The sequence below is a fragment of the Phragmites australis genome, chromosome 11 (genome assembly GCF_958298935.1).
Source record: "Phragmites australis chromosome 11, lpPhrAust1.1, whole genome shotgun sequence".
NCBI classification, from domain to species: Eukaryota; Viridiplantae; Streptophyta; class Magnoliopsida; order Poales; family Poaceae; genus Phragmites; species Phragmites australis.
The window spans coordinates 25,667,961-25,693,905 of NC_084931.1; the positions used below are offsets into that span (position 1 = coordinate 25,667,961).

The following is a 25,945-nucleotide window of genomic DNA, read 5'->3' on the forward strand; positions in this document are numbered from 1 at the left end:
ATAATTTTGTTATTTTTATAATAAACTAGGCTAACCGACCCTTGAGATGACGGCAAAGGCCCTAATAGGATGGTAAGGGGACGCTCAAGAGGGCCTGACATGGGTGTTAACCGCTCTCTCAAAGGACAGTAAGGGGAGTGTGGAGCCTAACCTTACTCTAAGAAAACAATAAGAGATACATGTGCCATCGTGACATGCTAACCGTCCTTTAAATGGCTGCAAATATTCTACTATGGATCTATTTATTTAAATGTTAATGTTAGAAAATGTTAAAAAAAAAAAACTTCTCCTAGCATTAGGGCGCCCATCGCCGGGCACATGAACAGAGATAGATGGGCCGGGCTCCGAGTGGAATCGTCCAAACATGCGAGGTGCCGCTGCGGCTGCCGCCGTCCTCTCTCCCATCTCCGCAGCATCTGCGAGGCGCGCCGGCGGTGCATGCGCTCCGAGCCGCACTTCATCGCCGCCCAGCAGGCTAGCCCTTTAATAGTTCATACAGTAATCAAAAGCATGCAACAAGTTACCTTTGAATTTGGAGGAATCCTCTCCACGGACTGATGGAATCGATGATCGACCGGGAATCGCAGATTATTCATAGCAATGCCCCAAGTGAACTGCATGCATGCCTTAGCAATACCAATTCCAACACCACGGCATGCCATTTCTGAACGCTTTAGAAAGCAAGCTTTGCAAGGGGGGGAAAAACAAACGCTACTACTGCCTACAGCTTGTTCCTCAAAGAAAGAAAGAAAATACTCCAACAGCTTGCTAGCTTAGCATCGATCTTTACATCTATCTAGCTATGCATGTAGCTCCAGCCTCCATGCATCATCGAGCAATCCCAATTTGCAAGGGCTACATCACGCACGCGTATGAACTACTCCTACCAGATCTCTTCTGATCTCTTTGCTCGCCACCACGGGGGTCACCTCGTTGCCTGCTGTCTTCTTCTTCCTTGGACTCCCGCCTTCCTCGTCGGCTGCTCTCTTCATCTTCCTCGGACTCCCCACTTCCTCGCCAACCGCTCTCTTCTTCTTCGTCGTCTCCCTGTATATATCTGCGAGCGACCGGAACCTTGGCCTCCTCCTCGCCTCCCCGTCGTTGACGAGGCCGTCGCAATCTTCGGCGCCATCCTTCTGCGCAGGAAAGCTCTCGTCGCTCCTCCTACGGCTCTCCACCACCACCTCCTTATCCTTCTCCCTGCTGCACTTGACGCTGTCCGCGCTCTTGGTCTCCGACTCGCCGCCGTCGCCCCCGCTCAGCTGGATGAGCTGCTCCGCAGCCTCCAGGTCGAGCTGATCCGTCCCCGCCGGCGCCACCGCCACCGCTTCGCCCATGGCCTGATCCTCCACCTCCGGGAACATAGCCACCCGATGGCCGAAACCGAGGAGATCGATCGAGACGCGGCGGTCGTGAAATAGCGTGAGGCCGTTGCAGCTGTGGAAGGCGTTCGTGCTTAAATATAGGCGACGACGACGGCGTGTTCCGAGGAAAGACTTGGAAGGTGGCCGGAAGGAGACGCCTTCCCGGTTTTGGCCTTTGCTTGGAGCTTGGACTCGTTTGTTTGCTTTGGCTAAATTTAGAAGCCTTTCCGCTAGCTGCTGCAACGTCTTTGAGACTTGGACGCCGTCCACAAACTACCTGTTTGGAACCACTAATCTTATAGGATTTAGAACATTGGCGGAGCTATGGGTGTTTCGGGTATGTCCGGGCATTCCAAAAATCCTAAATGCCATCAGTGATTAGTTTAATATTATATATAAATTTATATAATATTAGTTGTATAGTATTAATCTAATTGTACGTGGTTAATTATATTGTTATGCTTGCGCATACCGACATCTCGTTTTCTAGCTCCACCACTACTTCAGAATTACACTGTCCGACGTGGATTTCCTGTGGAATTTTCGCATTCTGAAAAAGAGCTCAAGCCTAGTTCTCTGTGAACTACCAATGCTGAGAGGTAGCAGCAGGCGTACGTGTGAAATCTCCGGAACTTATTACAGGCCGTGTCGCCAAGTCTAGCTTATTTTATTTTTACCTGATTCGTTTCCACGGCGACTTCAGTGCAGCTCCAACGGAGATAGCAAATCCTGTCGTGCGCTACAGGAAACAGGGAGAGACCGTGGCGGCAAAATGCAGCAGGCTAGGAGTCTACATCACTATTAAGAGGTGAATGACTGTAGATCTAAAGAGAGTAGTAAAGTAATAGAAGATAAAAAAATAAAATAGTTGATACAATTGAAAATTTCAACTAAGATATATTATAATAGTATTAGAAAATATTATAATATTATTAAGGAATAAATTTTTAAAATATCTATAAGAAGATAGAGTGAATGCATTAAGAGACTGGGGCGCAAACCGGGTGAGTAGTTTAACTTCCGATGGTGATGCATGATGCGCTGCTCCATTGGAACCAGCACGCGTATCGGCTCGTCTGACGGGGCCGTGTGGTGGCATTCATTGACCTGGACCGACGAGAATTGGCACCGGCGGCCGAGGAACTAGCCCCCCAGGCTGTGGTACGTCATGAACGAATTCATTATAAAAAGGAGGGAAAGCTTTGGAGGATAACGCGTACGTGAAGATGAATTACGTCTGAACCCTAAAGTCAGGGATAATTTGTGCTGGTCCAGTTGTGCGTCCGAAAATCAGTCAGAGTCAGGATTCAGCGGGTCCATGTATGACGGCAGCTCGTATGGATGAGTAGTCACGGCAATTCCAGTTGTGCTTCGTGGCGATTTGCGCTGCAGTTTCATCACTGATTGCCTCACCTTTGCAAAAAGATGTGGATCAATAGTATACTTAGCACGTAAATAAGTCGTCGGTAATGACCAGGAAAGTAAACTGGCAAAAATCGACAAAAAAACTTCCAAGAAACAAGAACCGTGCGCTGCTCGAGTGTTTCACCCACCCGGGCTCGAACCAGAGTAACACTGAGCTCCTAGCTTAATGAAAAAAAAAACTTCCACGAAGCAGCCTTGGAAAAAGGAGAACCTCTCAGGAAGCAATCTTTCACTCTTATGTGCTCAGGTTACCCCAGGCGAAGAGTAAACCGTTACATGATCCTGCCTGGTAGCACCACAGAGAGAACACGGCTCACACACACACTAACAAAACTGTAAAACAAAGTACACTCAGCAGTCAACTCCAAATTATCTACATGGATGCAAAACAGAACGGTACCTAGACAACATTTATAACTTTTGACTGCATTCTAAAGCCTAGCAACTTTTTCTTACAAAAAAGAATGTAAGATATCAAAGCAGTCAATAAAAGACTACAATAACAATGTCAACTAAAAATTGTATGCATTCAACTAAAAAGATATATGCATTCTGATGGTCCAGCTAGAGGAAAAAACTCAGGATTTCTGATAGTACCATAGCAATCACCCAAACCTTAATCTAATGCAATTATGAGACACCCAACCGAGACATACATGAGGAACACAGGATACAGCGCCAAGGCCTTTCTCCGTGGGTTAACAGCAGCGCTCATGAATGGATAAGCTGCCCAGGAGCTCCATGCTAATGTTACCGTCACCACAACTACCTTTAATATGACATGGTCCTTCAGAATGCAAATCAGAGCACCAACATCCAGAGGGACCAGGCAGTATCCAAGAAGACTGAGGCTTTGGAAGAAGATGATGTGCCCACCCTGCAGTGGAACATTACAGTCATCGCCAAAATTACATGTCAGGTATCAACTGATATGTGCTGGCACTGTGGCACGTCAAAAGCAGAGAGAAGTGAGAAGAGAGGAGGGGCGTACCAGCAGTTGAACATTGAGCGTGAGAACTACAGCACCAGCAGCTAATACAGCAAAGGCAACAGTAAACACTTCAGACTACAAAAACAGAAAGCCAAGTCATCAAAATTAGTACGCGATACATTATATTACATGAAAACGCAATAACCTAAGAAACAAAAATGTAGTAAATATAGCTTGAGTTGTTAAGTCTTCATAGAATACTGGTGTATTATCGGCTAAGGTTCTAATGAAAGGAACATCTAAAAAGATGTTACTAGAAACAAATTACAAGATGGCTATGGACAACAAAGAAATCAGATCCACGTTGTCATGTGCTGAAAATACTGTTCAGGAGAGTAAACAGTATTTATTGTACTGTAGCACCATGGGACTGTAGCCCGCGCGTACTGTATTAGCAGGTTAGAGATAAGATTAGTTGTCAGGGATTAGATTAGATTAGTTAAAGATAAGATTTATTAGTTACTCATAGAGATAGAATCGATTACTTTAGATTGTTAGGGCCAGCTTAATATAAAGAAGGATACAATATTTATTGTAATCAAGTTAGAGAAATCAATCTAGTTTTCAGTTTTTTTTAAATCTTCCTACTTTATGGTATAATTCCTCCTCCAGCAACCAATACCGCTCGGCTATCCTATGATAAATATTTACCCTAACATTTGGTATCAGAGATGCTAGATTCCGGATCTAGTGAGGGTTCTATTGCTCAAGTCGTGGAGGAATCTATGCTGCTATAGCCACCATTACAACACGAGGACAAGCTATCTTGCAAGAAGGGTGAAGGTGTCGTACAATGGGAAATACTATTCACAATCATAAACAGTAGGCATGTTACTGTATCACCACGTGTACTGTAGCATCATGATAGAGATAAGATTAGTTGTTAGGGATCATATTAGATTAGTTAGAGATAAAATCGATTAGTTTTAATTGTTAAGGCTGGCTCCTGTACAAAGAAGGACACAACATCTATTGTAATCAAGCAAAAGAAATCAATCTAAGTTCCTAGTCATCTTCTTTTAAGTATTCCTCAATATTTTATCTCCTAAATATATAATATAATCCCTTCTCTAGCAGCCGACGCCGTCCGACTATTCTCTCGACGAATATTTACCTTAACACACGTCCAATAGAACTTCAGAAGCGAAGAGCAAACCGTGGCATAATCTCAACCTATGATATGCCAGAAAAATGTTTACCACTTTCAAACACTCTTGAGGGCGTTCTGCACAGTGCCCACGGAAATTTTGGAAGAACAACCTTAAGTCACAGAAAATGGCTCTGGTTGGGGTTGCTGGATATTTCATTTTCACAAAAGCCTGGACTCCTGTCGCTCCGATTATTTATCATCAGCACACACCTTTTAATTTTGGAGCATGAGACACATTATAATTTGCCTAGATATGCTCCCGACATGGCTAGAAATTTAGTGCAAATAGCTATATGATGAAAGGATGGCACTGCTTATTAATGCTCCATGTTTGAAGGGACACATGAACATATGGGTTCAATCGTTCAAGCGTTCAAAGTCAACTTCATTAAAAGCTTCTTGTCAATGTTCTCTTTTTGCAAAGAAAAGGCATGCTGTCTCTTTCAAAAAACATGATGAACTTCGTTACTCCAGCATAATGGGCATGACACACGAATGACCTTTTGACATCTTGAGCCCACCAAGAAGACTAAGTAGCTGAAATTATTGCAATTCCAGTTTAGGTCAGCGCAACAACTGCAGATAGCAGGAAGTTAAGGAATGCCTCCACTACTGTGGCCACAGTGCGATAAGATTAAAGAGGCACGTTTCGGTACAACAACGAGGGCCTAGAGATTGGGTTAAAATCAAGCACAAAAACTCAGATGCTTGTAAACAAAGAACTAAAAGAGGAGCAAACAACTGCTATTACAGTTGCTTTGCAGTCCATGTTTCCCTGCTCCCAAACTATTAACCTGCTGGCATAAATGGAGGACCAGCCTCCTGCCAGGACCAAATTCCATCAAATATTTTCAGGGTCCTTTCCCTTGATCCCCAATCCAACCATTAATGCCCCTCTTTTCAATGGATAAGATCACAGTAGAGTTGACAGTATTTCTGCCCTCCTTCACAGGTGGTTTCATTGTGCGACAGCACCATCCATGTGAAGGAGGCTGTAATTGGATAGGTCAGACCAAATACTTTTACTGGTTTAATATATCGGTAGCATATCCGACCAGTGCAAGTGTTCCCCAATTTGATGCCACTAACACCAGCAGCAGCATCACAAATTCTAGACCAGTCTCGCCACTATATTTTTCCCTCCACTCTGATTTGATCGCCACACATATATGAGTTAAAAGCAAGTTTCTATATCTGCAACTGATGGACATGAACGATTATTTCATAATTGTATGATAGTTAGGATTTTCATTCAGACTACGTGCAGGTAATGGAATATGATTGTGTGTGGAGAAATGAACAACTTATCCATTCAATGCACCGTTTAGACTATAAACTCACATCAAAGCCTAACAAATGCTTCCCCTTCAATATGAATGAGATAAGCTGATCCATTTTGTCTACCTACAGTCAGCAATTTTGATTAGCCAAACAAGACTTGTTGGGGACAGATAATTAATGAATACAGATACTACCTAAAACTACAGTAGTGTCTAAAGATGGGAAACCCATAAGTCATGGGTCATACACCCATATGGCATATCTATAATTGCCATGAGATAAATTAGGCAAGAGATCTACTTTCCGCAGTTTATCGTGTACTATAAGAAAAATATCTTCCAAATATACGAGAGATAAGATTCGAGGAGATTCAAACTTGGGACTCTAGATGGGGCACGAGTACCCCTGCCATGGCTATAAAAGGAGAGGCAGGGAGCACATTTAAACAGTCCGACCCTGATCTAATCTCTTATTCTTCGACGCAAGTCACACCCCTACAAGAGCCCGACAACGCAACCCTGTGCAAGATCCAACACACGGAAGAACTCGGCGGTGGCCTAAGAATAGATCTAGGCACACCCTCATTGTACTCTATGATTCCTAAGATAATATAAGGTGAAAGCAACAACAGGACGTAGGGTTATTATCCTAAGAGACGCTTGAACTAGTCTAAACCTCATGTTCATTGAGCTCTCTACGATCGAGTAGTTGAAGGTCTAGGTATCCCTAGTTCTACAAATATTTGCTTAGATCGATTTACCATCCTACAGCTGGCAGATAGTGGGGACCGTAACGGCGGCGTCATCAACTACTCGCATCATGTCTCCAAGATTAGTTTTTTTGGATGACGGGTTCTACGATGACTTCACCCCGCTATCTACATCAAGCTCAACAGGACAATCGAGTATTCGCATAATCAGACTGTGGCTTTCAACTACTTGAGCTTGATCACAATGAGTTCGACGACTTTCGTCAGACTCATTGATCAACGACTTCGTCTCGTCGAGATTATGATCTATAGCAGTACACGCGCACGGAGGCCAAGTCGCTGAAAATCAACATGCATGTATGACAAACATGCATAGATCGGTTTGATTTGCCGGTCAAACAAACAGACAAGAATTCCTACCCTCTAATTCTTACATTATTCTATTCGGTTTCATGCTATGCTAATCAATTTGTTGATTTGTCTTTTGTGTGCATGAAACATGGACATGAATATTGATTGGTTGCTTCACGTATGATGAACACGAGTAGCAGATGGAACGCGCGATGAACAAGCATCATCGCATGCAGTATGATCAAGTCGTGGCCCGTGAGCAACGGTCAACAAGCAAAGTGCTGAGCAGATCGGAATCATATATAATGTCACGAACCTGACGGAGTCACCCTCATCAGCTATTTGGACCATCTCGATGACTCCGCGTACTCGCAACTACGTATGTGCAAATTATTTCAGTCCGCCGGAGCATATAGGCTTATCCAAGCGAAGCTCCTCAAACGCCAATGATGAAATCAAGGTTGTTCAGTAATTTCGGTCAGTTAGTAAGGCTGGTCAATTCTATTTTGTAATTTCGGATATTTTTCTAGAATTAGTGTAATAAACATGGTTATGTAAATATTTGTTTGAGGATATTTTTCTTTCTCGACAAATACCCTGAAAAATTCAAAGTTGAGATGTTATAGGCTAGGCTTTAGGCCTGAGATATAGTTTGTTAGTTAGTTATGGGCTGGAATTACTGTTAGATACTGTAGAAACACATGTTGTAGCAGGGCGTTCGAGATAAGAAGAGCGAGTAGATTAGATTAGTTAGAAATAAGTCTTAGAGACCAGATTTGTTAATTTAGGTTGTTAGGGCTAGCTCCTATATAAAGGAGGGCGCATCGTCCATTGTAATCAAGCGAGAAGAAACCTAAAGAGCAGTAAGAGCCTCTGAGAGGAGGGTGACTAGTTGGTTTCTTCCTTATATCCCATCTACACTAGTAAATTCATATCATTTGGTATCAGAGCCCATCTGCACGGGCTGCTCTGCCGCCCAGCCTCTACACGCAACGCCGCCGCCTGACATCGTCCGCCTGCCGCCGCTCATCTACTGTCGCTGCCTCTTGTTCCGACCGCCAGCCTGATCCACATGGAGACCACAGCTCCTCCGTTGCGCCGCTTCTTGCTAATCCGCGCGCCTGCTCTTGCTCCGCCGACCAGCACCGGCCTCCTGCGCGCCTGCTTCGCCGATGCCGTCTGCCCTGCACCGCCACTCCTCCAACCGACGCTGCTCACCCTGAACTCGAGCGGATCTACCTGACTCGGTCGTGTCGCCACCCGGATCTGGTCTCCTGCTCGCCGCCGCCGACCGCCAGGGTTTCCTCTGTCGAAAGCTCCACCGCCGCTCGCCCGACTGCAGGCGCTCATCTGCCCATTGTGCTGGATCTCCCGGTCCCGTCCTCCTCGGGTCCGACGCCCCCTGCTTGGATCCGCTGGCCTGGCTGGCCTCAGCGGGATCTCTAGGCCGCCTCTCCATGTGCCAGCACCCCCCCCCCCACGCTCTACCCCTGTCGGATCTCCCGTCCCGGCCGTGTCTAGCGGCAGGCCGCTCCGCCCCGCCAGATCTTCGAACCTTGGCGTCTGCAGCGCCGGCCACTGCCCGCCATGGGTTGCCACTCCTCCAACTGGCGCCGTCTCCCGCCTCCGTCGGATCTCCACCGGACCCGCCCGCCTTCCTGGCATCGCACGCACGACCCCACACGGATTTGTCAGGTTCGCGCGTCTTCGCACCAAATCCGGCCTCCGATCCGCCTGCGCATTCCGACCGTGGCGGCCTCAGCGCGTCTCGACGCCGAATTAACCACTCCTCCGCCTCCATCCTAGCCCTGCCCTCAGCCTCGCGCGACCGCCCACCCACCGTAGCGCTTGCCTGCCCAACTCTGCCCGGTGCCGCCCACTCACTCTGCTAGATTCAGCCACCGGTGCCGCCTCCTGCTCCGCTGGCGTGGCCTCCTGCTCCGCCCAACCTCCCCTCTGCGCCACGCAACCTCGTGGGTCGTGCATTGGCCGTTGTGAGCCACGTCGCTTCCTTCATTGTCACGCGCAGCACAGAACATCATCGCGTCGCGGTAGGCCTCCGCGAGTTCCGTCAAGCGCCCCGCTGGTCGCCTCTCCTTCGTCACGACCATGTCTTCGAATTTCGGCGACCTTCCTCCACTGCTGCTGCACCTTCCACTGAGAACAGCTTTGCTCGCCTTCTTCAACGACGCCGGCAGAGGCAACATCATCGCACAATGTGTGCTGCTCTCTCCACCACCACTGGGTAACAGCAACCTTCGGCAGCCTACTTAGCACGCACAAGAATCTTCGCATCTATCGTCGCCTTCGATCCTACAACGCCAAGAGCTCAGGCCACCACCACAGCTCGAGGATGAACTGTCTTGGAGGGGTGGTGTAATGTTATGGGCTGGGCTTTGGGCCTGAGATATAGTTAGTTATGGGCTCAAATTATTGTTCGGTACTGTAGCAGGCGTTCGAGATAAGAAGATAGAGCAGATTAGATTAGTTAGAGATAAGTCTTGGAGATAAGATTTGTTAGTTTAGGTTGTTAGGGCTGGCTCCTATATAAAGGAGGGTGCATCGCCCATTGTAATCAAGCAAGAAGAAACCTAAAGAGCAGTCAAAACCTCCGAGAGGATGACGATTAGCCAGTTTCTTCTTGCTAGCCTATCTACCCTAGTCAATCCATATCACGAGAGTATCCCGAGTTCACATTACCTAATGTCACACAATGTCATCCTGAGTACGCTTGGAGGCTAGTTGGAAAATAGTTGTTCTATAATATGATAACCGTGCTTTGTTTTTAGCATCTTTTTTAACTCTGATTGCCCGCTTAGCTTACCTCCAAGTGGACAGTCGGGGGCTAATACTATTTTGACTTTGAGATCATGCTATTTTGACATGGAGTGCCTACTCGAGCTTCTTCCCGAGTACACTCAGGGGCTAGGGGCTATTACCCTAAGGGGGCTCTGAACCTATCTAAACCCCATGTTCATCGAGCTCTCTACGATCGAGTAGTTGGAGGTCCAGGTATCCCCAGTTTTATAAATATTTGCTCAGATCGATTTACCAACCTTTGACAAGACTTGAGCTGCATGTCATGACTCCTGTGGTCTGAGACTGCAAGTCATAATTGAGGGCTTCCATTGCCAGTTTGGTATGATATCTTTCCTCTTTCATATTTTAGCTCCACTTGGATATTCTAGTTAAGCTACACAAAAGAATTGTTTTAGTGGTAGTGAAACTGAGTTTGTGCTTCCTTACATAATTAAACTAGATATAGTCAATATTATATTTGGAATGTAAGTAGCTTTCATAAGCATGCACCTTTCTTATGTTCTTCCTTTTGCTCTTTCTCTCTTATTACACATACGCCTCCAATTTTAGTTTTCATATGCATCGCAGGTTCATAAAGCTAATATTAGTAGAGCGAGTATGTGGCTGAAGACGTTCTATCAATCTAGTATTCTACTTCTACACTACATTAAAGATACAGTAATCTAGCTTCTTTGCCACCTGAAGATTTAGCATGTTGCACCTTGGGTAGCCGCAACAGTGATAAACTCTCTCTCAATACCAGAGTGGTCGTTCACTGCTAACGATATGAGGTGACTGAACATTGGAGCACATATTTCAATTAATTAGTCTAGGAATGTTCGAATTCAAATGCACATTGACCCATTTCGAGCTCCAGCCAATTGTTTTCATTTGGATATGAATAGCTTCAATATGCATGAGCTAACCCAATTTTTATGAGGATATTAGACAGTTAAAAGGTTTGGCTTTGTAACCTCCAGAATCCCAATATGAAATACTGTGATAAGCTTTCACATTGCAATCGCTCAGACAATAAACATAACTAAGTATGTGGGGAATCCAGTCAATTTACCGCACACCCAAACCCATCAATCCTCTCTCATAGGCCCAACATGCAGTGACAAAAGTATCTGTTTAACCCTAACTCCCTAAGATGAACCAACTTCTGTTAAAAGAGATAAAATCATGGCAGACAGGCAGAGACTAGGGGAACATACACAGAGTAGCATCCAACTATCCATATCATGCAGTGATCTAAGCCCTAACATTGCCGATCGTTGTGGTGGTGATAATGTAGTGATCTAATTGAATACGGATTGCATTCGATTTCACATGGCCGAAGGAATGCAGGAAACAAACCATCCATATGCGGTGGGTACCTTCTTGACGGTGGCTGACCAGGATAGTATGAGGCCCAGTAAGACGATGAAGAAGAAGGGCCCCCAGAGGTCCCAGTCGCGCAGCGCCTTGCCGGGGTCATCGCGCAAGGGGTTGGGGAAGACGACGAGCTTGAGGTTGGTGACGATGCGGGAGAGGTCGCGCTTGACGGTGTCCCAGACGGGCTCGGTGAGCGTGTTGGGCGCGGGGCTGAACCCGTCGGCGGCGATGGGGATGGCGACGGAGCCCGAGGCGGAGAACGGGAGGATGGATGTGGCGGGAGGGGCCACCGGGGTGGGGGAGGTGGAGGAGATGGGAATGGAGGCGCGGGGAGGGGAGGGAGGCCGCGCGGCGGGGAGGACAGCGGCCAGGGAGGGCGCGGCGCGGATGAGGTCCTCAATCTCGTCCATGTCGGACCGCGCCGACGAGGGGTGGAGCGGGACGGTGTCGCCGGAGTTGGGGCGCGACATGGCGGGCGCCGCGGCGGGTGGAGGGATTCGCGGAGGGGGGGGGGGGTGCGGGTTGCGCGCGTAGGGTGGGAGGAGCGGCGAACGGAGGAAGAGGCACGTGGCGTGGAGTGGGACGGACAGAATCGGTCGGCGGAATGGTGACCCGAATCACGCATTCGTGTTTCGTCTGGCAGATTCGCATCATCGTATGGTCAGAATTTGGGACATGTTTGCTGGGTAATCTGGCGGCTGCCGCTCGTGCGTGCGGGCCTAGCGAAGACTGAGGGCAGGGGACCGCTCAATTCCGCGACTAATCTCCTTCTCCGGCGAACTACCTCCCCTGCAATTACAAGTGATAGCTAGCCGTAGGGAACGCGAAATTCCTAATATCCTCTGTTGGTAATGAGCTTATCAGAGTCAATTATTTGTGTTTGAGGTTTATATTGAATGGGTGTATGAGAATAATCAATAGTTAGTGAATATCATTTAGGAGGAATGAAAGACTATGATAAACTTTTTATTCATATAAGTATGCTATTTTGTATTTCTCAATTATAGCTCACAATTCGTGGCTACCCATTAGGCCAGCATTAGCCTCCTCTACTACCTCACTGTCATGCCATCACTTGATATGTAACCTAGTTGTCAAACTTCTTGCTGTCACTTCAAATGAACCCACCCTTTATAGTTGGAGTCATCACAGATGCTTTCTTTGTCAGGTAATTGAAGAACCACATAATTTTAGACATATTTGGTTTCATGAATTGGGCCTAGACTCTCTAACCTTCACTCTATCAACCATCAAACCTCATGTCTTATTTGCACGTCTCTATGTATGCGACTACATTTTCAATGGAAAGTATATTCTCACACTATAGAGGTACTAAATTAAGGTATGATTGGTTTCTTGAGCTAGCATTGGTGTAGAAAACATGTCCTTAGAGAGAGTGTAGCATTTACTTAAGATATATATGTGATGTTTGTGATTAATAATAACATAGTTAATAGGACAAATATGTTTGTCAAATATATATTTTAGTAGGTCTTATAGATGCAATATATGAAGAAGTCACTAAAGTCGGGATAAAGTTTAATTGAATTAGAGAAGTCCCATATAAGTTGATTACACCGGAAGGTCCAGCGCAGAGGCATTTGTACATGTCAGAATGTTTTAGCCAATGGAAACAGTACACGTCGGATGGTCCGGCGTATGGAAATGATGAACGTCGGAGTATTCTGACAGAAGAAGGAGAAGAAGGTGCACACGCTGGATAGTCCGGTGATATGAGTTGTACACGTCGGATGATTCACTGAAGGATTTCTTGCAGAGAAGGTTGTAGAGGTTGGAAGATTGAAGTTTTACTCGCTGGATAGTCTGGTTAATGAAAAGAGTGTACGTCAAAGTGTTTTTTCTCACAAGAGAAGATCAAACAATACACTATATAATTCGACGCTATGGATTGAATACACCGGACAATGCGCTGGAGTATTTTGTGTAGAGAAGATGTCAGTAGCTCAGATTGGCTCAAGTACACACGCCGAATGGTCTGGCGATGGAGATGAAGATCACACCGAATAGTCTGGTGTTCACAAAAGCTTTGAGTGGAGTTCCAATGGCTAGTTTTGGAAGATGTACACGTCGGATGGTTCAGTGAGTACTACGCGGTCTACACTGGATCATCCGGCATATACAATGAATTTGAGTCGTTGGAGCAATGACTAGTTAGCGGGTTTGAGGCTATAATACTCCTCCACTCGGTCATTTAAATGTACTGGAGTCTAGAGAATCTCATATACACATGAGAAGACATACAAGCTATCAAAGTACTTAAAGTGATCATCCAAGGTAATTAAGCACAAGATTAGAAAGTGATTAGTGTTAATAGGTCTAGAGAGAGTTGTTTCTAGGTGTTGCTGCATAGAGAGTGGATTAAGGAGTGGTCCAACTTTATATCGAGAGGTACGCTGGCATCTTGGAGTCTTGGTGACTCGCCAGAACCTTGAGCCTTGATGGCTTAAGCTTGTTGACCCTCTGATTTGGTGTAGAGCGACAGTAAGAAACTTGTACAGGGACGTGAAGGTCCTTGTCTTGGTGGTTCAAGCTCCAAAGTGAAGACAACGTACAAGTGACAGGAAGGGGGTTAGTGATGAGATCTTACTTTGGTGGCTTGGTAGCTCATCGTGTTTGAAGCCTTGCCTTAGTGGCTTGTACCTCAAGAGCCGTGACCAGAAGAGTCTTAGCGACCGGAGCATATCCTTTGTGGAGCTCCAATATAGATTAGTGGTGGCTTTGTGGAGCATATCCTCTCTAGTTCTCCATTCATCCAAGATTTTCGTGCATGCATGAAGATTTGGAGGTTTTGCAAACCATTTTTCTCACCTTTGCTTCACTACGTTTTTCAGTAGCACTTGGTCCTCTTCTCCAAGCTTTTCCTCTGTTTTCCCCCTTCATCGATTGTCACCAACATCAACAAGGGTAGTGGGGTAAGTCTCATAGGTTTTCCATGTGAGAAAGCACTAATTAGTTGGCGTTTAGATGGTGTCGGTGTATCAGGAACCGGGGGTCCCCGAATCCCGAGGTCAGGCCAGCCATCCGCCACATGGCGACATCCCGCGGAGTCTCTCCCGCAAGGTGAGAAAAGATTAAGTCCCGGCAGAGAGCGCTCGGGGCCGCAGTCGGTGGCCCCCGAGTACCCCAGTTCCCCGATGATCCACGAAATCTAAGTACCGGAAAGAAAGTGCTCGGGAAGGTGTACGGTGGCCCCCGAGCACCCTAGTCCCCCGACGACCAGGAGAGTTAAGTACCGGGACAAACATGCCCGGGGCTACCGGCGGTGGTCCCTGGGCACCCAAATATCCCGAGGACTCACCGAAGGAAGTTCCGGGAGAGAGTGCTCGGGGCTGCGTGCAGTAGCCCCCAAGCACTCGGTTCCCCGAGGATCTGTACAAGTGTGCCCAGGAGAGAGTGCTCGGGGAGGTGAACAGTACCTCCGAGCACTCGGTTCCCCGAGGACAAGAAAGGGCATTCTCGGGAAAGAGTGCTCGGGGAGGTGAACGGTACCCCCGAGCACTCGGTACCCCGACGACCCAGAAAGCCCCCTGGTGGAGGCCCCCGAGGGGCCCACTGATGAGGTGTCAGCCAGTCAAAGACTCGAGGCCGCATTTAAAGAGCGTGCGTGGCCTGTCACCTCCAGCTGCTCCCGCCGCGCTCGGCGTCAGTTCCTGCCACGTTCTGGCAGAGAGGCGTACGGTTATTAATTGCACGGGTTCCGTCCCGTGCCATCCGGCCCGTCTCAGGATAACGTCGTGAGGGCCGAGGCGTTCCGTCTACCGCGCTGCTGTGGCAGGGGAACAAGACAAGACGGGCACGCCGGGCCGCTCTGCGGCTGCCCGGTGGGCCCTCTCCACGACGCCCGTTGCCAGGCCATTTATGGTGACGGATGACCGGGTGTGTGCCATATTTTCCACCCCCGGTCACTTCGCCCAGAGGAAATGATGACATCCTTTCCATATGGTGTCTCAAAACTCGTGCCCCCTCCCTCCCGTTCAGGGCACGTTGCTGCCGGCGGGTACTTAAAGCAGCCGGCAGCACAGAAGAAGATATAGCTGAATGCATCTGGAATAGATCCTTAAGCATAGACAAGAACACAGCACGAGAGAAACAACGGCTGAGAGGCGAGCAGCACAAGACAGGCCGAAGAACAAAGAGCCTCAGGCTCTTAGATAGACCAACATTCTTGTAACCAGCAACATCCTTGAGGGACTTCCTCAGGACATTTATAGTATCCATACAGGAGTAGGGTGTTACACCCCCGTGCGGCCCGAACCTGTCTAAATTCCGGTGCATTTACTTCTTTTTGCACTAGGTCATTCCACCACCACCGGCAGTTGCATTCATTTCTATTTATTTCTCCGATGAACATACTCAGGATCATCCCCCCGGCCAAATCTCTTAAAAGGGGTCTCTCGGGATCCCTGCGACTAGAGTTAATCCTCCGACAGATGGGATTTGTGGGTTGCAATCGAGAAATGGCAAAACACCAGTGTTTTGAGGTTATGGAGCTAGAAGTGATGTTTGAATGAGTTAGAGTTAGTGAATCAAGCTTGTGGAGTGAGCAAGATAGGTCTAGAACTAATGTAATTGTGCCATTACATGTTTATGTAGTTTTATTTTTGACATGCAAGTTGAATTGACAGAGAAGCCGTCACAAACGTGCGTTCTATAGGAACCCAGAAGTTCTAGATTTCAACCCGGAAGTTTCGAGTAATCCTATTTAGAGCTACCCGAGAACCCCACATAAAATTTCCGGATATAGCCCAGAAGTTTCGAGTTAAATTGAGCAAAGCCAACCCGAGAGTTCTGTTCGGAGGAACACCCAGAGGTTCCGACCATCCGAAAGTTCCGGCTATAGCCCAGAAGTTTCGAGTGCAGCCGAGTTAGGATTAACTGAGAACCCCGTTCGGAACCAAACCCGAATGTTCTGGACCAACCCGGAAGTTCCGACCTTGACCCGAAACTTCTGAGTCTATCAAAGGTTGCAACTCAAGGACCCCTGTCTGGAGGTTAACCCGAAAGTTCCGAACCTGGAAATTCTGAGTTATTTCGTCGTAGTTCTGAAGCAACTCTCGTGCAACCACACGTCCTGAATGTGCAGGACTCGAATTTTCTTCACCAGACTGGGTTATGCATCATACTAGAAGGCTGGAAAGTAGTGAGAGGCCAAGTTTCCATCTGCCCCTCTATCTGAATATTTCAAGAGACGGCATAGCCAATCTGGTATTCAGTCTAAGGACTCTGGGACTGGGGGTGTCTTATAGAAAAGCCCGGCAGGAAAGGTGATTGAAGTATCTCGGCATGATTCGCTCATTCACTTGCAACGGTTGAAGACTGAGCATATCACGTGGGTACAATGTAAAACCTCTGCAAAGTTTAAAACTATTTGAATAGCCGTGTCCACGATTATAGACATGCGAAGACATAACCTTTTTGACTAGACTGTGGGTGCGTGTGTCTTGATGAATGAGTGTGTGGACTAGATATCTATGTGATGATGTTATTGGCTATCTACCAGAAGCTACGTGGTACTAGAGGTACACTAGAGGTAATGATAGGGATTGTGAAGTGAGGTGTAGCCTCTCCCAAGATCGAAACCCCTAGATATAGCTTGTTACATAGTTTTGAACTATTTAAACTGTTTTAAAGTTAATCATAAATGATACAATTGAATACCTGCATAAATTACTTTACACTTAAAACTAAATCGTAAAGCCTTATCCTTGAATTACCCTTTTTATGCATTTATCAACACTTTGGAGTAGTATAGGGCTTGCTGAGTACCTTTCGTATTCACTCTTGTTGTCATTCAGATGAGGAAGCCGAAGCCGACTTCGCCGAAGGTGAAGGCAAGAATGAAGAGTAGTCTTAGAGGTCGCGTTCGCACCCTAGCTGCTTGTGGTTTTGGGTCTTTTCTTTCCACTGAGTTTTGTTGGCCGTTAAGTCCGGTTTGTAATATACGGTTTGGTTTGTAATTTTTTGTGCTCTGAATTTTAATACTTATGTACGAAGTTTGACTATGATGCTATAACTGTTGTACTATGCGTATCAGCTACTTGATCTAGAGACTGATACAGGAGCACAGGAGATCCCGGGTTGGGATCTTATAGGAGTGGTATCAGAGTCACGCTTTGTTGTAGGACGTTACCTTAGGATAGATTGGTTTGTGTCTACTTACTTTTCTAAAAACTATGTCGTGAACACTCTTCTGCGCTTACCTTTTGCATTTTTGCTTTTGAAACCTCTTTTATGCTGTTTCTAAGCTATCCCCTTATCCTAAAAGATGGAAGACGAGGACTTGAATATAGTACGTTGTCTACGAGTGAAGGGCTTTCCTAAGTTGTTGTGGGAAGCTTGTTGTTGCCTGGGGTATAACCGATGCCCCGAGTACACTGGGCGTGAGTACGACAAGAATTGTTCCCATAAGTGCCAGGTTCTTTTGCAGATCTTTGACTGCCCGAGGCACCCTAGCTGGCGATCGTGGTATGTCAGCACCACTGAAGTACGATACCCTGACATTTACTAGTTGGTGGCCTACGAAACACTTCATCACTTGTGCGGGAGACGTGTCAGAGGGATGACACACAATCCTATGAGGCACTTTCCAGCTGCCGTTGACCAACGAGCCACTTGGTGTGCACGCCTAACTGCCATGGAGGATGCAGGACATGAGAAAGAGAAGAATGACACCACCATGGCAGTCACAACACAGTACCTCCATGCCTTGGAGCACATGCACAATGTGACCTATCAGCTGTTATAGGCTAGTCGCCAGAGGGTAGAGAAGTAAGAGATACGGGAGAGAGCTCTCCGTGTGATGCTGGATCAGATCAGAGTCCAGGCCACAGTCGCCGAAGACACCGTGGTAAGGAACCACGAAAGATCGTAGAGGGCGGTAAGGGCACATCACAGGGATCTTAACAAACAGAATATCATGAATGGCTCCCGAGTCAGAACAACTGCCAGTAGGAGTACCTTCGCACTACCCGCGAGTCAGACCTAGCACATCGTCCTTTCTAGTGTACCTCTCCTACTAGCACATATAGCAGCAGCTATAGTAAATGGTAGAATTGGCCCCTCGCCAGTTCCAGTAGCCAATGGAGGATTAGTGCCTACCAAGCCGATCGAGGATGGAGATATGGTGATACCCACCAACGACTCTAAGGAGGAGGAGAACCCTAGCAAGCGTGAGCTTGTTAGTGATCACAACGATGATAAACCATGGCACCGAAAGGATCTCCGACCATGCTTCAACCCCGACACCAGCAGGGACTCTCTCACTGTTGAGTCAACGGCTGAAAACACCGCTGACAGGTCCGCAGATGACGCTTGAGGATGATGCGTCGTGGCGAGTTAGTAGCAGGAGTAGGTTCTTTAGTAGCTTTTGTTGTAGATAACCCTGTAGTCTGATGCTCTATGAGCATGCTTTTGTCGTTTGTAGATTGAGAACTTTTGTACTATCAACCTAGAGGGATGATCCTAGGTTTGTTTAATACATGTTGCTTGTGCTTATGTGTGGTGTTGCTTCTTGTTGACTCTTAATTGCATAGTTGGGTAGGATTGTCCTTGATTCTATCTTGTTGGCCTTCATCTTATAGCTGTATCTCAGCTCTTAGTTTCTCTCTTATCTACAGAAAACAGATGGAATAATCCAGGCAGTCATCTCATCTTCAGCAACAACGCCAGCTTGTATTTGTCAATGTAGCCCCCGAGATAGGACCTGAAGTGGGAAGTACAATAGGGTCCCGAGTAAGTATCTCTAGGTCAAGGTAGAAGAAGAGGCAGGGTCGCCAACTCTCAGCCTAGCGGCGAGGTCCACTAGAGCCACTGCAACAGTCAAGGAACCTCACTGCCCCCACCACCGGAGAATGACCTAGTAGCGGTGATGGCCAACCAAACCCGCCTACTAGAGGCCATAACACAAGTAGGAGACAACAACCGATGTTATAGATCTCAGAACAAGATGTCAGAGTTCTTGAGGATCAAACCTCCAACTTTCGACAATACCGAAGACCCCTTAGAGGTTGATGACTGGCTTAGGGCCATCACCAGAAAGCTCAAAGTCATTAACTGTGAGGGTAAAAAAAGGGTGAATCTAGCAGCTCATCAACTTACTGGATCAACAACAAAATTGTGGGAGAACTATTGCGAATCATCAGTGGATGCAGATGCCATCACCTGGGAGGAATTCTGTGAAGAATTTCAAAAGTACCATGTGCCGAAAGGGACCATGAAAATGAAGGCTGGCGAATTCCGTAGCCTAAAGCAAGGATCCATGATAGTAAACCAGTACATCTAGAAGTTCATCCGTATTTCTCGCTATGCCCCGAAAGACGTGTCAACAGTCAAGAAGAAGCAGGACTGTTCTAAGAAAGGACTACAATGCAGCTTGTATGTCCAGCTCATACATGTCATCTATCCTGACTTCAATACTCTGATGAACATGACCATCCTTCTAGAAGAAGCACATGCAACCAGAGAGACAGAAATGAAGAGAAAGTTCTCTGACCAAACACAACAGGGCAGTAGATCACGAGAGACAAAACTCAACTAGCGCTAGAAAGCCCAATACCGGTGACAGCAGACTATGCAATATCAAACTCTGGGATCCACATCCCGCACAACAGTAACAACTCCTCGCAATTCCAACACAGGACAGTCTCAGTAAAGCAGCGCCCAGACTCCAGCAAATACACAGAGGGCGTGCTTCATCTGCCATCAGACAGACCACTACATGAGGAACTTCCCCAATGCCAACCAGAGCAACGCTCAAGCTCATTCAACCCCTAGAGCTCTAGCAGTAGGGGCACGGTGAGGAGGGAATCAGTCAGCCGAATAATCATGGAACTTTGGACAAGGCCACGTGAACCACATTGACACGAGAGGCCCAGGAAGTACCGGAAGTCATACTCAGTGAGTTCCCCATCAACTCAACCCTTGAAACAGTCTTATTTGATTCTGGAGCTTCATATTCATTTGTTTCTTCAAAGTTTGCTGCACTTCATAAGTTGTCAACTGTGATTCTTAAGAATCCTAAGCTAATTCAATCCCCTGCGGGAAGTGTCTTATGTCGTCTAGGATGCCCCTGAGTTAAATTCAGTTTAAGTGGGGTAAGATTCCTAGCAAATCTAGTTATTTTGAATTTTAATGGAATAGATGTCATATTGGGAATGGATTGATTAACTAAGTATGAAAGCAATATAGTTTGTGCTAGTAGAAGAGTTACCCTGGGGTCTTACAGCAGATATGATATGATGATAATATCAGGATATAAGGGTTTTGGCTAGGTTAAGAAGCTCATACTTGAGTAAATCGCTTGTGCATAATAAACATTAACCTTTATGGCCGATTCCTGTTACACATCCTCAAATGTATTTTCCTTAGACTCGGGTTATTACTAAGTACCCAATATAGATTAAGCCTTACGAGTATTTTCGTATTCACGCTGCTAGTTTGTTTTTTATGTGAGGAATAATTAGTTTTGGTTACTTCACGCTCGCCGATGTTGACGGCGGGTAAAAGTAGTGCTACATACTTAGGAGATGTCTTTTGGGATGGTGCTTATGGGCATATAGCACTATCTATCTTTTATCGTTCGTGTGTTTTTCCGCTGTGTAGGGACTCTAACCCACTAGGAAATAAAATTATCTTTTATCCTCCTATTGTTCGTTATATAAATTATTATGAAATTATAATTATTTAAAAACTTGTAATTTAATTTTATTACTCGCTCTTTATTATATCTTAATACGATGAATTATGTTGTAAATGTATGTATTTTGATCTTGGACATAAAACATATACCAAGACTATCATGATGATATTCTGATTAATCATTGAAATTGTGATTATATAAATGATCAACTTAATAATTAATTAAAATACTATTTAAATGATTTCATATAAAAAACCTAAATAAACAGGCACTAAGTGTGTCATTGAGCCACTCCTTGAATTTGTGACTAGGTACACGGTATCATGTGTATCTTCTATCTTATATATTATGGTCAATGCCACAAACCATGGAGTAACTGGTTCAGGTACTTGTGCATTTGGGCCTGAGTCCAGAGCATGCACGCAAATAAACCAATGTCCTACCAACGTAGGTCTGTGACTGAAAAGGTGGGCGCCGCACCTTAGCAGCTCACCTGGCTTCGCCGATCCACATCTGCCGCAGGCTATATATATCACAGAGTTTACGCCCCCTTCTCGACTGCGGCAGACTGGCCGTGCCGCCGTGGTCGCCGCTATCGCCGGCTCGCCGCGACGCCAGCCGGGAAAGGAAACCATGGGCCACGGAGCACGCCTAGCCGAAACCGTGAACCCGCCGAACCCGGCCAATCCAGCAATTAGTAGGAGTACTTCCTGGCGTGTCACACATCATACGGAGTACAGCCAGCACTAGACAGCGGCGGCGAAGGCAGTACACAGCACAGAGGACACGCGGACAGAAAGCCGCAAAGCGCCACGGCGCACGGGACCTTCCAAAGGCAGTCGCAGAGTTCCGCAGAAGGCAGAGAGACAGACAGAGACTGCTCCCCTTCCCCAGCCAACCAGTTTTTCCCAACGCTCCTCCCCGTCTACCGACTACCGAGACCTAGAGCGACAACAATCACAGCACAAGGCGAAAAAACCAGCGCGGTTCACAAGGCAAGGAGAGGAAAGAGCAGCCGCGCCGGCCGCTGGCTGGGTGTTTTTTTTTTCTTCCAGCTGGCTGTGGTCCGGCGCACGCGCAGCGCATGGCGTCGTCGCGGGTGATGGCGTCGTCGTCCCAGCCGGAGCCCGCGGGCGCCTCGGACCTCGCGCGCTTCAGGAGCAGCAGCGGCATCGGATCCATGAACATGGACGACATCCTCCGCAACATATACGGCCCGGAGGACGCCGCCGCGGCGGCCAGCGCCGGCGCCGGCGGGAGGGCAGTGGAGCCCTCCCCCGCGCCCCCGGAGGCGACCGCCCGGCGGACGGCAGAGGAGGTGTGGAAGGAGATCTCCGCCTCCGGAGGGCTCTCCGCCCCTGCTCCCGCTTCCGCTCCCGCCGCCGGCACCGGCGCAACCGGCGGCGGCGGCGCGGCCGAGATGACGCTGGAGGATTTCCTGGCGAGGGACACCGGCGCTAGGGCTGCAGGGGTTGAGGGGAACATGGCGCTGGGGTTCCCTGATGGTGATGGGGTGGGGAGCATAGTGGGGGGAGGCAGCGGGAGGAGCAGGAAGCGAGCGCCGATAGATCCCACGGACCGCGTGGTTATGCAGCGGCAGAAGCGTATGATCAAGAACCGCGAGTCCGCCGCCAGGTCCAGGGACAGGAAACAGGTGATGGTGAAATGTTCCGATGCATAGAATTCGATGCAAGAGATTTTGAGCTATTTTTCAGTGCACGTTTGATGATTTCGGTGGCTAATTGGATGCTTTTGTTTGGTCCCGTATGAAGGCTTATGTCTCTGAGCTGGAATCACAGGTCACGCAGCTAGAGAAGGAGCAATCAGAACTGTTAAAAGAGCAGGTATTGTTATTAATTCTGCTTGAATCTGGATTCAGGAAATTGTATTCTGAAATGCTGGTTGGACTATCCGGGCATGCATGGGGCATTAAGACAGCTTTGGCTTGGGCTTGTTTTCAACACTCAATTACGTAGGAGTAGTGTATAACTGGTGATTCCATGAAACATCTCGTTAGAGCACACTGTGCAGCTGTGGGGGTTGGGGGGAGAAGGAAAAAGCAACTGCAAAATTGTGTGAAAATCAGGGAACTGCTATGTTCAAAGTGTAAAATTCTCATGCATCTCATGATATGCGCTACACACTGATAATGCTCGTATGTACTCATGATACTATCAGGTACATGATCACCCCAAAAAAGTATGGCGATCAGATTTATAGCGAACTAAATTTCTCTCCATTTTTTGTAGTGTTTTTTATTTGAAAGCGTGGTATATCTTAAAAGCGGTGAATCTTTTACCATTGCATTCATTAAGAACTAAAAAAGAGAGAGAACATGCTACCATCGGAGAACCGAGTCTCACTTTGTCATATATTTGCTGAGCAAAATATCTGAAAATTGATCTGCATTACATTGTCATGTTATCAGCTATCCTTTTTCATCAATTCAGTTATCCTAGTTTGGGTTTTTTGTTCCTTGTGTGCCATAATCAGGATAACTAATGAGAGTTCTGCAGAGAAAATTGTCTTTGAACAAATTAGATAGATTACAGACAAAGTGCTAAATAGAAAAAACTGTAAACATTTTTTGCATGACAACCTGGTTGTCCATGTGTGCTTGTCTCTTGGCTTTTGGCTATATGGTATTCCCTTCAATTGATCTTATTTTACCATTATTATTGCGCAGGAGGAGCGAAACCAAAAGAGACTTAAGGAGGTAAGCTTTCTTAGCTAACATGATTGCTTAAATCTATGTTTAGCCTAGGCAAATTGGTTTGATATGTACTGAGCAGTCATAATTATGTGTGTTCGAAGATTTCATTCTGCCTGAGATATTTATATCTGTGTTTCTGAACCTGAACTCATAATATGCTTCCCCATGATTTTAATGAGAAACAGCAACCTTTTGCAGCAAGTGTGATATTTTCTTCATCGTTTAAAAACATTTAAAGGATTGTCTTGGCATCTTGAAAAGATGTTTTTTTAATGTTCAATTTCATCTTTCCGGTGCCACTTGATGAGCTAAATTTGCTTGCAATGCCTGACTTTTTGTTGGTGCTTTGGTAAACAAACTTTCTCTTGACATTGAATTCTAAAGAGTGTTTGCTAACTCGTTTGGATTTTTGTTTTAATTTCATCTGTTGTTGAATTCTCCATAGACTCCCAAAATACACACACTTTTGCCACTGGCCTGGTATGTGACTCTGATAATTATTTCACACCATAACACTGCTTATCAAGTTGAAGCATCATAATAGTATAGGTTATCATTTTACCTCGTCATTATCATTGGGGTGGAGGGTGTTTTTCTGCATGGTTCATTTACATAATAAAAAATATAGCCGTCGCATCTTCTGCTTAAGGAATAGTAGTTTCCATTTATTCCAGCATAGCACTTTTACAGTCAACATTGATCACTTTGTTCCATGCCCATACCATTGAGGAACTTGATTATGTCAAATCTGTTGCCATGGTTACTTGAGTAGTAACTCTGCATATTCAAACGTGCAACAGTGGTTGTTGTTTTTGTTTCATTTATCTGAAGAAGTTAACCTGTTTATGCAGCTGATGGAAAAAGCCATCCCTGCCATACGGAAAATACCGTTACAAGATATTAGGAGAACCAACTCCATGGAATGGTAGAAATGACCCAAGCTCTGTTGTTGTTCTCTTAGAAGTTACATAATTTCTTGTTTTGTTCTATATTTCTGTTTTCCTAGCTTTCTTTGGCAGCTATTTAGGAATAGCTGAAGACATTTTAGGTAACATGAAAACTGTTGTAGGGGAGGGATTGTGCGTGATCAAGAAGTCAAGCCATTCAGATTTGATGCGTGGATCTGTTGGCAGCTCGATTGTCTGTTTTATTGTCAATGTGACGTGTGTTGTATAAACAAGAATGAGTTGGTTTACCTGAAGGGTGCACAAAAAAAGACCTCATTACAAAGGCATCTATTTGTACATATCTGAGCATCTGATCCAAATTCTTAGTTTATCTTGCACTAGCAAGCTTTCAGTCAGCCTCCTTGACACAATCCTGCAGTAAGTGGTCCGCATGAGCTGAAGAAATGGGAACAAATCGTGCCGGTTGCTTTGTTGGGCTTAGGGTTTGTCCTTCCAGGCAGTAGAGCACATCGTTTCCATTGAAAACATTGCAAGATTGACGTGAGGAAAAGATCACACGAACTGAAAGGCAGAGAGAGAATTCTTGTTAGAATGACAGCGTTAGAGTTATTCACGTCAATAATCTTCTTTTCCAGATTGGCCCTTAAAAGTTACAACTGGCTTCATCAACTGACATGCTGGTGGAAGCTGAATGCACGCAGGCATATTAATCGAACACTGTAAGAATGTTTTACAGTTAATACATTATTTGTGTTAGAACTGCGGATATAGTAAATTTCAGAAAGTGAAAATACAGGGTCGGAAAACCATTCTCCGACTGGCCTGGCGGTTGCTAAGCTGAGGCTCACTACGAGGTGGCGCCTCGCGCGCCTCGGGGCTCCCAGGCGGCCGCAACTAGAAATCTCCAGCATGCGGAGGGCTGCGGAAACCACCGCGGCCAGCAACGCCAGGATGCTCCCGAGCCCAGCTGTGCACCTCACCTGTATGCTCGGCGGCCGCCTCCCCCGCGAAGGCCCGAAGAATGCACACAGCGACTTGAGCAATGAACATAGCAGATACTCCTAGAAATGTCTGAACCATACAAGAAATTCCTTAGATGATCCCGTTCATCAGTAATGCAACGTCGGAGACTGATACAGACGACTCAAATAAAGAATAAAAGCCGCTATGCTAACCATCAAGTATCAAGTTTCTACACAGAAACAGAGAGCAGGATACA

The 25,945-nt window shown here is 46.4% G+C and overlaps 2 protein-coding genes across 3 annotated transcripts; one reads left to right on the plus strand and one right to left on the minus strand.

Moving 5' to 3' along the window:
* Positions 1-3,055: 3,055 nt before the first annotated feature.
* Positions 3,056-12,090, minus strand: LOC133885288 (protein YIP4a-like). Its single transcript, XM_062324979.1, has 3 exons — positions 11,450-12,090; positions 3,781-3,855; positions 3,056-3,666 (listed from the first exon to the last, which is right to left on the minus strand). Exons 1-3 carry the CDS (start codon positions 11,915-11,917, stop codon positions 3,406-3,408), a joined length of 804 nt encoding a protein of 267 aa, XP_062180963.1. The 5' UTR covers positions 11,918-12,090; the 3' UTR covers positions 3,056-3,405.
* Positions 12,091-21,675: 9,585 nt separating this feature from the next.
* Positions 21,676-25,180, plus strand: LOC133884387 (bZIP transcription factor 12-like). Of its 2 annotated transcripts, XM_062323782.1 has the most exons (5): positions 21,676-22,759; positions 22,878-22,949; positions 23,792-23,821; positions 24,670-24,743; positions 24,888-25,180. In XM_062323782.1, the coding sequence occupies exons 1-5, from the start codon at positions 22,190-22,192 to the stop codon at positions 25,069-25,071; spliced, it is 930 nt and encodes a 309-aa protein (XP_062179766.1). In that variant the 5' UTR covers positions 21,676-22,189; the 3' UTR covers positions 25,072-25,180. The 2 variants fall into 2 exon arrangements, with proteins under 2 accessions (XP_062179766.1, XP_062179767.1); XM_062323783.1 differs by having other exon boundaries at positions 24,670-25,064.
* The last annotated feature ends 765 nt before the right edge of the window (positions 25,181-25,945 follow it).